At 46.5% G+C, this 11,662-nt stretch overlaps 2 protein-coding genes across 2 annotated transcripts; one reads left to right on the top strand and one right to left on the bottom strand.

Moving 5' to 3' along the window:
* Positions 1 to 449: 449 nt before the first annotated feature.
* On the top strand, positions 450 to 3,609 carry GUITHDRAFT_119570 (hypothetical protein; the record flags this gene model as incomplete). The annotated part of the gene is made up of 10 exons (XM_005821146.1): positions 450 to 855; positions 1,289 to 1,385; positions 1,434 to 1,840; positions 1,922 to 1,986; positions 2,041 to 2,102; positions 2,456 to 2,540; positions 2,591 to 2,634; positions 2,685 to 2,784; positions 3,090 to 3,148; positions 3,204 to 3,609. 10 exons carry the CDS (start codon positions 450 to 452, stop codon positions 3,607 to 3,609), a joined length of 1,731 nt encoding a protein of 576 aa, XP_005821203.1.
* A 1,326-nt stretch (positions 3,610 to 4,935) lies between these two features.
* On the bottom strand, positions 4,936 to 7,670 carry GUITHDRAFT_119569 (hypothetical protein; the record flags this gene model as incomplete). Its single annotated transcript, XM_005821145.1, has 10 exons — positions 4,936 to 5,148; positions 5,400 to 5,541; positions 5,778 to 5,902; positions 5,993 to 6,077; positions 6,128 to 6,323; positions 6,424 to 6,502; positions 6,546 to 6,674; positions 6,724 to 6,810; positions 6,865 to 7,025; positions 7,085 to 7,670. The coding sequence occupies 10 exons, from the start codon at positions 7,668 to 7,670 to the stop codon at positions 4,936 to 4,938; spliced, it is 1,803 nt and encodes a 600-aa protein (XP_005821202.1).
* Between the last annotated feature and the right edge of the window lie 3,992 nt (positions 7,671 to 11,662).

Raw genomic sequence — 11,662 nt, 5'->3', positions numbered from 1 at the left:
AAGTCCGGGTGACGAACCAAACCCTCAAACGCCATCAGGAGAGCAGAGGCCAGCAGTCTCGAGTCCACTTTACTCCTTCATGATGAAGTTGTAGCTGCATGCAACCTCGCCAAGGGATCTCAAACAGGAGCCGGCGGTTTGTAATCCCAGGAGACGTGAGTTACTTCAAAAGGATGATGGTACAGATGGGAGGAGGAGGAGGAGGAGGAGGAGGAGGAGGAGGAGGAGGAGGAGGAGGAGGAGGAGGAGGAGGAGGAGGAGGAGAGCAGACAGTAGATCTCGCTGGAGGCAACCTTGGGCGGACTGTCCTGCATGTCGCAGCGGCAAGCGGCCATGAAGAGCTTGTCTCCTTCCTCTGCCACGAGCTGCATGCTCAGGTGAACAAGGCGGATCGAACAGGACGGACGGCGCTATGGCATGCTGTGCATGCGAGGCAAGCGGCAGTTGCCATGCAACTGATCAACGCAAGTGCTGACGTGAACATGGCGGACATCGACGGGAACTCGGCGCTGCATATTGCCGTGAAGGCGCAGGAGGAGGAGCTGGTGGAGTACCTGTTGGATGCTGGAGCAAGTCCAGCATTGAAGAACAAGGAAGGGAAGACGCCCATGGACGTCAGCGAGGAGGGTGCAGGGTTGAAGATGAAAATGATGGGGTACCTGCAGTTTGAGGCGGAGCTTCACCGGGCAAGGACGGAGAAGATGGCTGTCTGTTTGGTTGGGGAGGGCAAGAGGGAGTTGTCAGGAGAGGTCTCGATGGCGTTTTCTTCACGAGCTCAGTCAGTACATGTTGTTTTTGATAATGACGACGACGATGATGATGATGATGATGACGATGATGATGATGATGATGATGGTGATGATGGAGATGATGATGATGATGATGATGATGATGATGATAATGATGATGATGATGATGATGATGATGATGATGATGGCGATGATGTTGTGAGGAGGGTGACAAGTTGCTGTTAGGGGTTGGTTTCTTCTCGGGCTATATGATGAAGACGAGCAGAAGTGCGAAGTGAAGTTGAGTCGAGACGGTTTCCGAAGTTTTTCTTCCTCGAGGAAGTTTCCTCCTCTTGCTTCTTGCTCGGTCACAAGGTACTCCTCATCATATGACTGTGATGCAACGAAATTGAAATGGTTGTAATGGGTTGCACTTTACACGTTGATGTCGTTGTCTGGAAGGTTCATACTTCGCTTGTTTGCTGTCATGTAGTGTTATGAACAAATTCTACATAACTGCTGTGATTCAACATCCTTGACATTTTTTTCACTCAGTGCAGGAACATGCATCATAGCGCAGGCAGATGGAAAGGTGTACATCAGTCAAGATGGTCTGAAAAACGTGGAATGTGCGCAAGAATGTAAGAAGGGAGACAGGTAAAATCTTTGATGTCTGTAGCAACAACAGCTCAAAGAACATCTCAGGATACACGACATGTCAAGTCTGTCATCAAACAGCAAACTGTACATTGTTGACTCATCCCACATGTACTTTTGGGACGAAACTCCGACCTCTGTGTCTGTGCATGGGGATGAAGAATCACTCGTGTTGAAGATGTATTGTTCAAGGAACGGTGGGAGGTCATTTTCACTCGTTGAGTTGTTCATCATGCAAGCATTGCAAAACGGTGAAAATGAGAGTGAATGCCGTATGATGGATGTGGGCTTCGGTGGGAAGGAAAACGAGCTGGGTTGTGTTCTTGTACAAACAGGACAAGGAAGGTCGTTTCTTGTTTTGAGCGAGGACAACGGCAGAAACTGGAAGGCTTTACAACCGGACAAGATTGATGGGGGCAGTCAGAAGGAAAACGTAGAAAGCAGGAGCGAGGAGGGTAAACATTCATCATCTGTTGCCTTCACATTCACCAACAAACACTTGCTTTCGCATACTCTACCTGAGACATTTTTCTCAGAATCAGTCGAGGGTTTCAAGATTGAGCACGGGAGCATCTTGCAAGAATATTCAAGAGATCGTGAGGTTTGTTGATTGTTTTCCATCCAACGGCTCGTGTCCTCACTTGTATTGCTACAGTATTTCAATTTCGACGAGGCTGAATCTGCTCTTTGGGGTGAGGACAACGACGGAGAGTTGAGGTATCGGAATGGCGAGTCAAAGATTGAAAATTTGATGAGATGTTTCGCCTTCAAATAGATTGCTTTCTCGCATATCGGAGAAATTGTTGGAGTTTCTGGACTTGCTGGAATGTAGAAGAAGAGAGTTGCAGTTTGACATTCATGTGATCTTTTTTGTTCATCCTGTTTGAAGTTTCAACTAAGAACTTGACGGTTCAGAGGTGCTCCCTTCGTGCGAAGGAGGAAGGGAGCGGTGGAGGGAAAGAAACAGGAAAGTGGATAATGAAGAAGAAGGAATTTGTGGAGAATGAAGAAAGATTGCAGAGGCAAGGTGATTGTTTGTAATCGCAAGTGGCAATGATGGATGATGGTAGATTTTTGCAACGCGTGAAGGAGAAATGTGAGAGAAATCTGGAGGGACTACGGAAGATAGCAGAATTGAACAACATGTCGATTGAGGTTTGTCACATCTTTTATATGATGTTGGTGATTGACATGGGTGAATCCAGGAAGTCGATAGAAATCTTACGAGCAAGAGGACTGATGTGGAAGAGTAAGATAAAACTTCTGTTGATGGTGCTTGCGCTGATGATGTCTCTGCAGCAAAGACAAGCAGAACAGGAGACGATCGATCCTTAAAGAAATCGACAAGCTTGAGATCAGCAAGACACGTTGTGTTGAAAAGAAGAAGGAAATTGAGAATGTATGTTATCGCAGATTGGATCATCATCTCCCTCCTCCTGCTCCTGCTCCTGCTCCTGCTCCTGCTCCTGCTCCTCCTGCTCCTCCTGCTCCTCCTGCTCCTCCTGCTCCTGCTCCTGCTCCTGCTCCTCCTGCTCCTCCTGCTCCTCCTGCTCCTCCTGCTCCTCCTGCTCCTCCTGCTCCTCCTGCTCCTCCTCCGCTCCTTCCAGCTCCTCCAGCTCCTCCAGCTCCTCCTGCTCCTCCTCCATCATCAGTTTTTCATCATCATTATCATCTCCATCATCATTGTCATCACTTTCGTTCCAGGATGAGGCGCAAGAGAAAATCGTGATGGAGCGAATTACACAACAAAGAATTGACGAATCGTAACAGCAGCTTGATTTTGTCATTTGCAAACAACTCAATGATGTTCCAATTTAGGTGGGGAGGTTGTTATGAACATGGACGGAGGCAGATCGCAACAAGTTTACTGTGTTGCGGTTATTTCCTGGAACATGTTTGCGTTGCGGACGATGGGACTTTGCTCGTTGCTGGTGCGTTTGCTGCGCGATTTTCCATCTCAGCACCTCATTCAGTTGAGCAGGAGCTGGAGGTGTACAAAGAAGCGAAGATCAAGGTAATGGAGGAGGAGGAGGAGGAGGAGCAGCAGCATGAAGAGCAGGAGGAGCAGGAGCAGGAGCAGGAGCAGGAGCAGGAGCAGGAGCAGCAGGAGCAGAAGCAGGAGCAGGAGCAGGAGCAGGAGCAGGAGCAGGAGCAGGAGCAGGAGGAGCAGCAGCAGCAGCAGGAGCAGCAGGAGCAGCAGCAGCAGCAGCAGGAAGAGGAGTAGGACTAGAGACAGAAGCAGGAGCAGGAGGAATCGTTCATGCTTCTTATGCCTAAGATCCCTCAGGTTTGAGTTGGTCAAGAACATTCAAATTGGATGTTGACCAAACAATCGATCGTCTTGTGAGAGTGAGTTGAACTGATTACTTCAATGCCGCTGCTACTCCTCCTCCTCCTCCTCCTCCTCCTTCGCCTCCTCCTCTTGATCATCATCATCGCCATCATCATCGCCATCATCATCGCCATCATCATCATCATCATCATCATCATCATCATCATCATCATCATCATCATCATCATCATCATCATCATCATCGCCATCATAATCATCAATTCTACTTGCTTCCCATCCTCCCCGTTGAAGTCCATTTCTCTCACTTTGTTCAGGTTGGTAATACCATCTTCATCCTCTTCAACGGCAGAATCTTCAAATCGTCGAACTCAGGGCGCACATGGGAAAATCTTCAAAACATTCACCCCCACAACGTTGCTGTGAGTATTTTATCTTCTTGAGCTTGCAAAGAAGCTACAAACGAGGGGAAAGAGCTAACAGACACAAACACAACAGGCCTCGGACATCATTGACTTCTGCGAAGAGTCCCGAGGGTTTGTAGCTGACCATGGAAACAACATGTTGTTCTCATGTCTATTTGCAACTGAGCGTTTGACATTCCGCTGTCAGATACATGACGGACGATGGAGGTGTGAGCTGGGAAAAGGTGTTCAACAGATCAGCTGGACTGAAGCTGAGAAAGTCTCTCTTCTCTGTAACAGGGTATGCTGGGAAATCGAGGTAAACTTATGCAGCTAAAGAATTTTAGATGTGCCATTAGATCGTATGATTTATAGTTTGAGATGAAAAGAATTTTGTGATTTTACGTCTCTGAGGTTGACATGTGTCAAGTCACGAAAAGTGAATTGATATTCTTCAATGGCGTATGAGAGGAACTTGAATATGATTGATTGATCTTGCAATCATTTCAACTCACGTTTGCATGTCGTGATGATGTCAAAACCCTCTTCCATCTTCTCAAATTTCAAAAGATTTCCATCACTTCTCATCCATCATTTCATGGTTGTCTTCCCCAGCTGCAATATGCCTCAAACCCCTCACTAACGACATGACACGGCTTCTCAAGTCCTTTCGTTTCTGAACACTGAGCAAACAGTTTATCGATCCCTTCAACTTCCACTACAACATCTCGATCTCATTCTATTATTCTCCCTTCCTGCTCTCTTTCCCCTCCTATCATCACCAGATTCACATCCTCCCCTCCTCACCACCACCATCACCAATCTTTCACTAGTTTATGATAACACATCTCACTGTCTACGCATACTGTCCAAGCTGCCCGGTCGTGACTGTCGGAACGTACCCGGGCTGCTGGTAGTCACCTGGGGTCTGCACGAAGGCAGCAGGCTCGCCTCCGTACTTCTCCTGCTGGGGAGCTGGGAGGTACAACTGCTGGGGAGCTGCTGGCTTCTGATGCATGATGGTTATGGCCACGAGGAGCCCAGCGACGAAGGTGAAGGCAGTGAAGACCTGAGTCAGGAGTTAAGAAGAAGCACAACAAAGAGGACGGGAGGGAGGGAGGGCGAGAGGGAGGGAGGGAGGGAGGGGAGGGAAGGAAGAGAAGAGATGAGGAAGAAAGATAAAAACGATGGTGAAAGGAGAAGGAGACAAGGAGATCCGAAGGGGAGGGAGAAGGTGACAGAAGGGAGGGAAGGAGGAGCAGACGAAGGGGAGGGAGCATGCGATGAAGAGGAGGGAGACGTAGAGAGGGTTGTAGGTACCGCAATGGCGATGAGAGCACGGGAGCCAACGTCGACCGCGGGCTGCTTGATCTCCTTGGACGTCCAGGACACCCACTCGTTGCTGATGCAGATCTGCCTAGGTCCCTTGTTGTCGGTGGCAGTACATCGCTCCTGCCCGTCCCTGAAGTACAGGCGTCAGATGAGGAGGAGGGATCAGGACGAGCTGGAGGAGGACGACCAGGGAAGGGAGACAGAGGAAGAGCAAGAGGAGGAAAACAGAGTAGGAGGAGAACGAGAAGAGAAACAGGACGAGGTAGAGGAGGGAGGAGGATCAGGAGGCTCATTAAGGAGCAGGAGGAGCAAAAGAAAAAGATGGAGCAGGAGATATATTTCGGAAGGGGAGGAGGAGATCCGTACAAGCAAATCTTGCAGTCGGTCTGGGTGCAGTGGCCGGTGTAGTCGATAGGAGGAGAGATGAAGTGGAAGGAGAAGTAGTCCATGGTCACTTTGAACTCTCCCGTCGTCGAGCACTGTGGCTTCACCTGCCGACCGGAATCGTCACTCACTCTCCTGCCTCCCCCCCCGCCCCCCCTCCTCCTGTCGCTGTTCCTCTCCCCCTTTCCTCCTATTACCTCCAATTCCATGACCATGTCCATGCAAGTTCCGTTGTTCCGGCAGTTACGAGCTGCGTTTACCAGGCAGTCGACGCATGTGGGCCTGCATCACATTATCAGCACACCCCCACCTACCCTCTAGCTGTCTGCTACCTGCAGTAAGTGTCTGGAACAGTCGAGGACCATAGGGGCTTTGTTGCATCGTTTGTCTGTGTTTGGACGGCGGTAGTAGGGCAAAAGTAGCCGTCGGTGATAGGAGAAGACGCAGTTTGAACATCATTAGTTCCAGGATTGCTTGGCGGCAAGGTACAAGGTTTGCACTCTCCTTGTACTGTATCTGAAGAGCAGCCTGAAGAGAAAGGGTTTAGTCCTCGCTCTCACTCCCTCCTACTTCCCCCACACCCTTCCTCGCATAAACTCCCATTCCTGCTTTTCCTCTCTCTTCCCACCGTTAGCATTTTTGACGCAAGCCTTGCAGGTATTCAAGCAGGAGCAGAACTTCTGGACAGTGGCATCCGAACTAGTACCCTGCTATTGTCAGATGGCCGACACTGTACTGCAAGGGCCTCACCGTGCAGGAAGCAGCGTTGTAGGTACTCCCGCCCATCATGTAGAGTGGCTGGCAGGCCTCCACGCAATCTCTGTAGGAGGTTTCGAAGGATCCACAAGCGCGACTGTGCGTAGCGAACGCGGAGGTATCCTAACCAAGTTTAGCGCTCACAGAGACATGGTCGGGACTGCTCCCTCACCTTGCAGCAGAAGCTGTCGGTGTGGGTCAACGAGTCTTTGACATACTGACAAGACGGGTAGGCCGTGAGATTTCGGTAAGCCACGTGCTGTTCCAAAGGGTGAGAACATCCTGACAGAAAGGAAGAAAGACAGAAACTCACAGGAACGCAGGTAGCTGGAGTGTTGTACAGGCCTCCTGTGGACATGGCGGTGGAGTTCAGATACACAGCGTTCGATGCCAGGAACGCCTCAGGCTTATTGCCCATGACTACCGCACGGTAGAACGCGGGAGCCCAAGAGTTTACTCGGCCACAGTACCTGTCTGAGGATTCGAGAAGAGTCAGGTCGCCATGGCATGCGGAAGCTACATCCTCGTCCTACCTTCTGCCTCCTTGGGCCATCCCGATGGGACACGATTGTCGATGTACAAGACCTTTGAGGTATCGCTGGCAGAGGTCACTGGCACAGTCGTGTTGACCCTCATGACGTAAGCGCTCTTGTCAAGGGAGGTGTCGCAGTTGGACTTGGGAAGGTCGTAGCTCTTGCACTTGGAGCGGAGGGGGAGGCCCTCGAACTGCTTCGCATACACCATCATGGTGAGCTTCCTTCCGGGGGTGAGGCCAGTGCCAGTGTTGTTGGACGTCAGGTTGTAGGGGATCACAACAGGGTTCTTGTTGTCGATGCCGCAGTACTCGTTGACGCCGCAGTCGCAGTCGGAGATGCACTGCACGCAGAGACCGAACTTGCGCGGCCTTGTCTCATCCGCTGGCTTGCTCCAACCTCGGGACTGAGTGTTGTCCTTGTACGTGTTGTCAGTGAAGAAGTACTGGCAGTAGGGAGCTTCTTCTGAGCGGCATTCCTCAGCCGAGTAGCAGAGCTGGCCGTAGTCAGCAGCGAGAGCGTTGTGGGAGAGGAGGAGGAGGAGGAGGACGGAGGACAGCCCCATCAGGGACGAGCGACTCCGCATGGTGGGGGAGAACGAACGTGTTAGCGTTGGGTAAGAGATGCTTTGAAAAAGGGAATCCCGCAGGGGGAATGGAGGGGTGGGGGTACACAGACGGTGGGTGGGGGTACCTAGGAATCAGGTCAGAGCCTGGTGATTCCCTTGAATTTTGCTCGGTGGTAAAATTGCTTTGGGGGGTAGGGGTGATATGGTTATTCGAGGGTGGTAACGGTACTTCAATGCCCCCGTCAGAGTGGGGTGGTGGTCCGAAAGGGACGGGTCCATTTCAGATTCCCTAGCAGCAGATTACAGGGGTAGTGTTTACTTTCTGACCCGTCGGCAGCTGGTTTGAAGGAACGAGACATCACTGAAGTTCATTATTAGTGAGTACCCCTTCCAAGTAGCAAATTTCGCCTCTCAAAAGATTGGGTGGGGTCATGGACTACCCCACCCTGGGATTCTAGCTTGGTCGTAACGGCTCTATGGGGTGAAGGGCGGGGCCGTGTGGCTTCCAGGACGGGTCCAAAGATACATTGCATTGGGTAGCGTTAGGAAAGGTAGGGTAGTTTATGGTAGTTTAGTGGGGTCCTCTCGGGTTCAGGGGTACACATCTGGGAGAGGCGATCCACGACTTCGGAAGATCGGGGCGTTTGAAAAGTTGATAACCCCTACCTCCCTTTTCAGACTCAACCTCCTTGGAATTTGAGGTAGGGTACGGGTAAGGAGGGGGTGATATGAATTCATGGGTGGGGATGCTCGAAGTGACTTTCTACCCCCACTTCATAGTAGTAGAAGGGGTGGGGTGCAAGAGAAAGTTGATTGCACTTTTCAAGTCTCCTATTTTTAAATGTTGTACCAATGAAGAAAAAACAATTTTTAAAAGCACTTATTGATAGTATGCCCTCGAAAAAAACTCTTTCCAGAGCCCCAGGGCAAAGTACGTACTCTGGAGGTCACATGAATGCGACTTTTGAACTCCTCAGCGTCAAAATCTTGACAAGTGGATTCACGACTCCCCGGCCCAGCCAGACCGAAGGGAGTCGAGCTTGAGGCTGTGGCCCCGCCGTTAGCTGGTCAAGTTGTCAACTTTTCCCCTGACGGACTTCAAAGTTTGTTCACTGTCACATCTTTTACTCAAGGTTAAGTGAAATCACCAGTTCACCTGCGGTACCGTACCACGGCAGTACACAGAGGGGGGTGGTAGGATCTTGCTAATAACCCCACAGCCTGGCAGCCGCCCACGCGCTCACGGGGGTTTGAGCCTCATCACCGTACGGTACCGGGTAGACTGTACTATGAGCCCTTTACTCAAAGTTAAGAGCCGCTAGCAGCTTAATACCACTTGACTTATTTGACCGTTTTGGGTATCACACTTTTTCTTCGTGACTTTTTTGACGTATTACACTTTTCCTTCGTGACTCAACTATGAACAACATTGCCTTCTTATCTCTATCACTTTCCCTTATCATTCTCGTCAGGCTTTCACATGATTTCAGCAAGGGGGCGGAAAGGCATGGCGCAGCCTTGCCGCGGGAGCTTGCTCCCCCCTTGGTGACCAATGGCCGTTCTTCCCTTCTGCCGTTCTGCCGTTCTGCACGGTGACCCCGGAGCACCCTACCGATGACCTGAACCGAATAAAAAGAAAACAATCATCATTGATGAAACTCTGCCGTTCTGCACAGTGCTCTTTGAGCACACCGTGGCAGGTGTGGAGGGTGGAGGGTTTGATTTTGCTCCTCCCAAATATTTTTTGATTTTCCCCAATTCAACTTTCAACCCTCCACACCCTCCAAACCCTCCACACCCTCCACACAACCCCTTTCTCTATTACCATTTCACTCTTCAAATATATGTGGAAGGTTTGTGGAGGGTTCCTTTTATTGTGGAGGGTTTATGCTTACCTTTAATCTCTCTCTCTAGTTCTGGTCTTATAATATAATTGGCTATTTTATCCTCTTCTAATAGTAAATACACCATTTACCTTTTATTATAAATTGATTTTAACTTTTGGTTTATTATTGTCACCCACCACTGGCCCATATTTATTTATTTCTTTTCTCTCCAAAAATCAAAATGAATAAAGATATCTATATGAAACAATACAGAAAATATAAACGTGATTATATTAACTATATACAGGACATTCTTCTTAAAATACTACGCGATGATAAAGCATTATCCACGCTTTTAAATGCTAATCTTATTACTCAAGATGATATAGAATACCTTAAAACGCATAAAGAAACCGCTAGAGCTTTAAAACAGACTTCTGGAATATTGATAATACATAACCCTGTCAAACTAATATTTTAATATTTTAATTAATAAAATAGACATGGCATGTAATAACCAAAAGGAGAATATATATCAATACATAGGCAATAACAATCAAACCACATTGCAGCCTGAATTAGATGCCATTAATGCTGATATTACTGTTTTATATGGGAATGTAAATGTGCTCAATGATGAGGTCACACTCCTATTTCAACAAACAAACGCTCTTGAAATTAAAACCATTGAAACTAGCAATAACTTGATTGAAACTAATGATTTGCTAATAGAAACTAGTAATTACTTGATAGAAACAAACGATATCTTATTTAATACATCAAATGATGTTCTTGATTTACAGACACTTATAAAATTTATACCAGACACTAATGAAACTGTAATTACAAACAATGATAGAAATATATTATATGTCAAATATCAGACTAACCCTAATAAATATATCATTAAATTCACACTTGAAAATGGTTCATTTATTACAATTCAACAGATTAAACAACAATTAGATGATTTAAAAAATAATGCGGCAGCAAAAGAAACAGCTGATGCAGCTGATGCTTTGGAAAATATTGATGAAACTGCAGACAATGGCTTTAATTTATTTAGTGGTTTAGGTGAAATTATAAAAGGAGGTCTCGCAATTGGTACGGGCTTTATCGGTGGCCTTATCGCATCTGGAACAAGCACATCAAAGGCTGATGGCCTATTTATTCTCTCATGGATTAATATTTTACGATTATCATTGGGTGTTGTTATATCGGTTCTTGAAGATGAGGTTATAAATACTAAATTACAAGGTAGAGTTATTAAAATATATTCTAGGAATCTTACAGATGGTCAAAAGCTTGATTTAGTCCCTAATCAGGCATTTATATATGACGACACTTATAAAACCCTTGTCATTGATGGACAAGAACAAACAGTTTTAGACGAAAGAAATATTCTTTTTCAAGGTGAAGAAGTAATAACATTAGGCAATGAATTGACACAACAAGAATTGGATGAATATATTTTTGGGATTAATAATGAAAACCTTAAAGAATACAAGATTGTATTTAAAGGAAAAACTTTTTTTATTGATGATGTTATCATACCTAATGTCTATAACAAATATGAGACAGATTTATCCATTAAAAATACATCTAACATATTATATGATTACATATATGAAGAGTCTAATATACTATTTGACCATATATTGACTGAGTCTAATATACTATATGACAAAATATATGAACAGTCAAATGTATTATACAATCACATAAGAACAAAACATACAGCTAGCACACTTATAAATGATGTCAATCCAGGGTTTATAGGCAACCTTTATTTTAATGATAATCAAGAATGGGAATTATCAACCGATTTTTACACAAGACAACAGGGATTGGATACATTTCTATCATATCAAAATCTGGCAAGCTCTAACTTTCTTAAAACTGATGTCTATACAAGTTATCTCAATAGCTCTAATTTCCTTAAAACGGATACCTACACAAACTTTATCAATAGCTCAAATTATGTCAATCAAACCCAAATGGCAAATCAATTTGCTCTAATTGGCGAATCATTCACAACAAAAAAGCTTACTGTTACGGGTCCTGATAGTCTATATATAGCCGATATCTTCCTTAAATTACAGGGAAATCAATTGATACCACCAAATCTTATTAAAAATCAATTGAATGATACATACACAGTCACTTATGATAATTGGGACTTTT

Source organism: Guillardia theta (genome assembly GCF_000315625.1).
Source record: "Guillardia theta CCMP2712 unplaced genomic scaffold GUITHscaffold_151, whole genome shotgun sequence".
Taxonomy (NCBI): Eukaryota; class Cryptophyceae; order Pyrenomonadales; family Geminigeraceae; genus Guillardia; species Guillardia theta.
The sequence above is the reverse complement of the archived record's forward strand: the minus strand, read 5'-3'. Positions and strand labels throughout refer to the sequence as shown.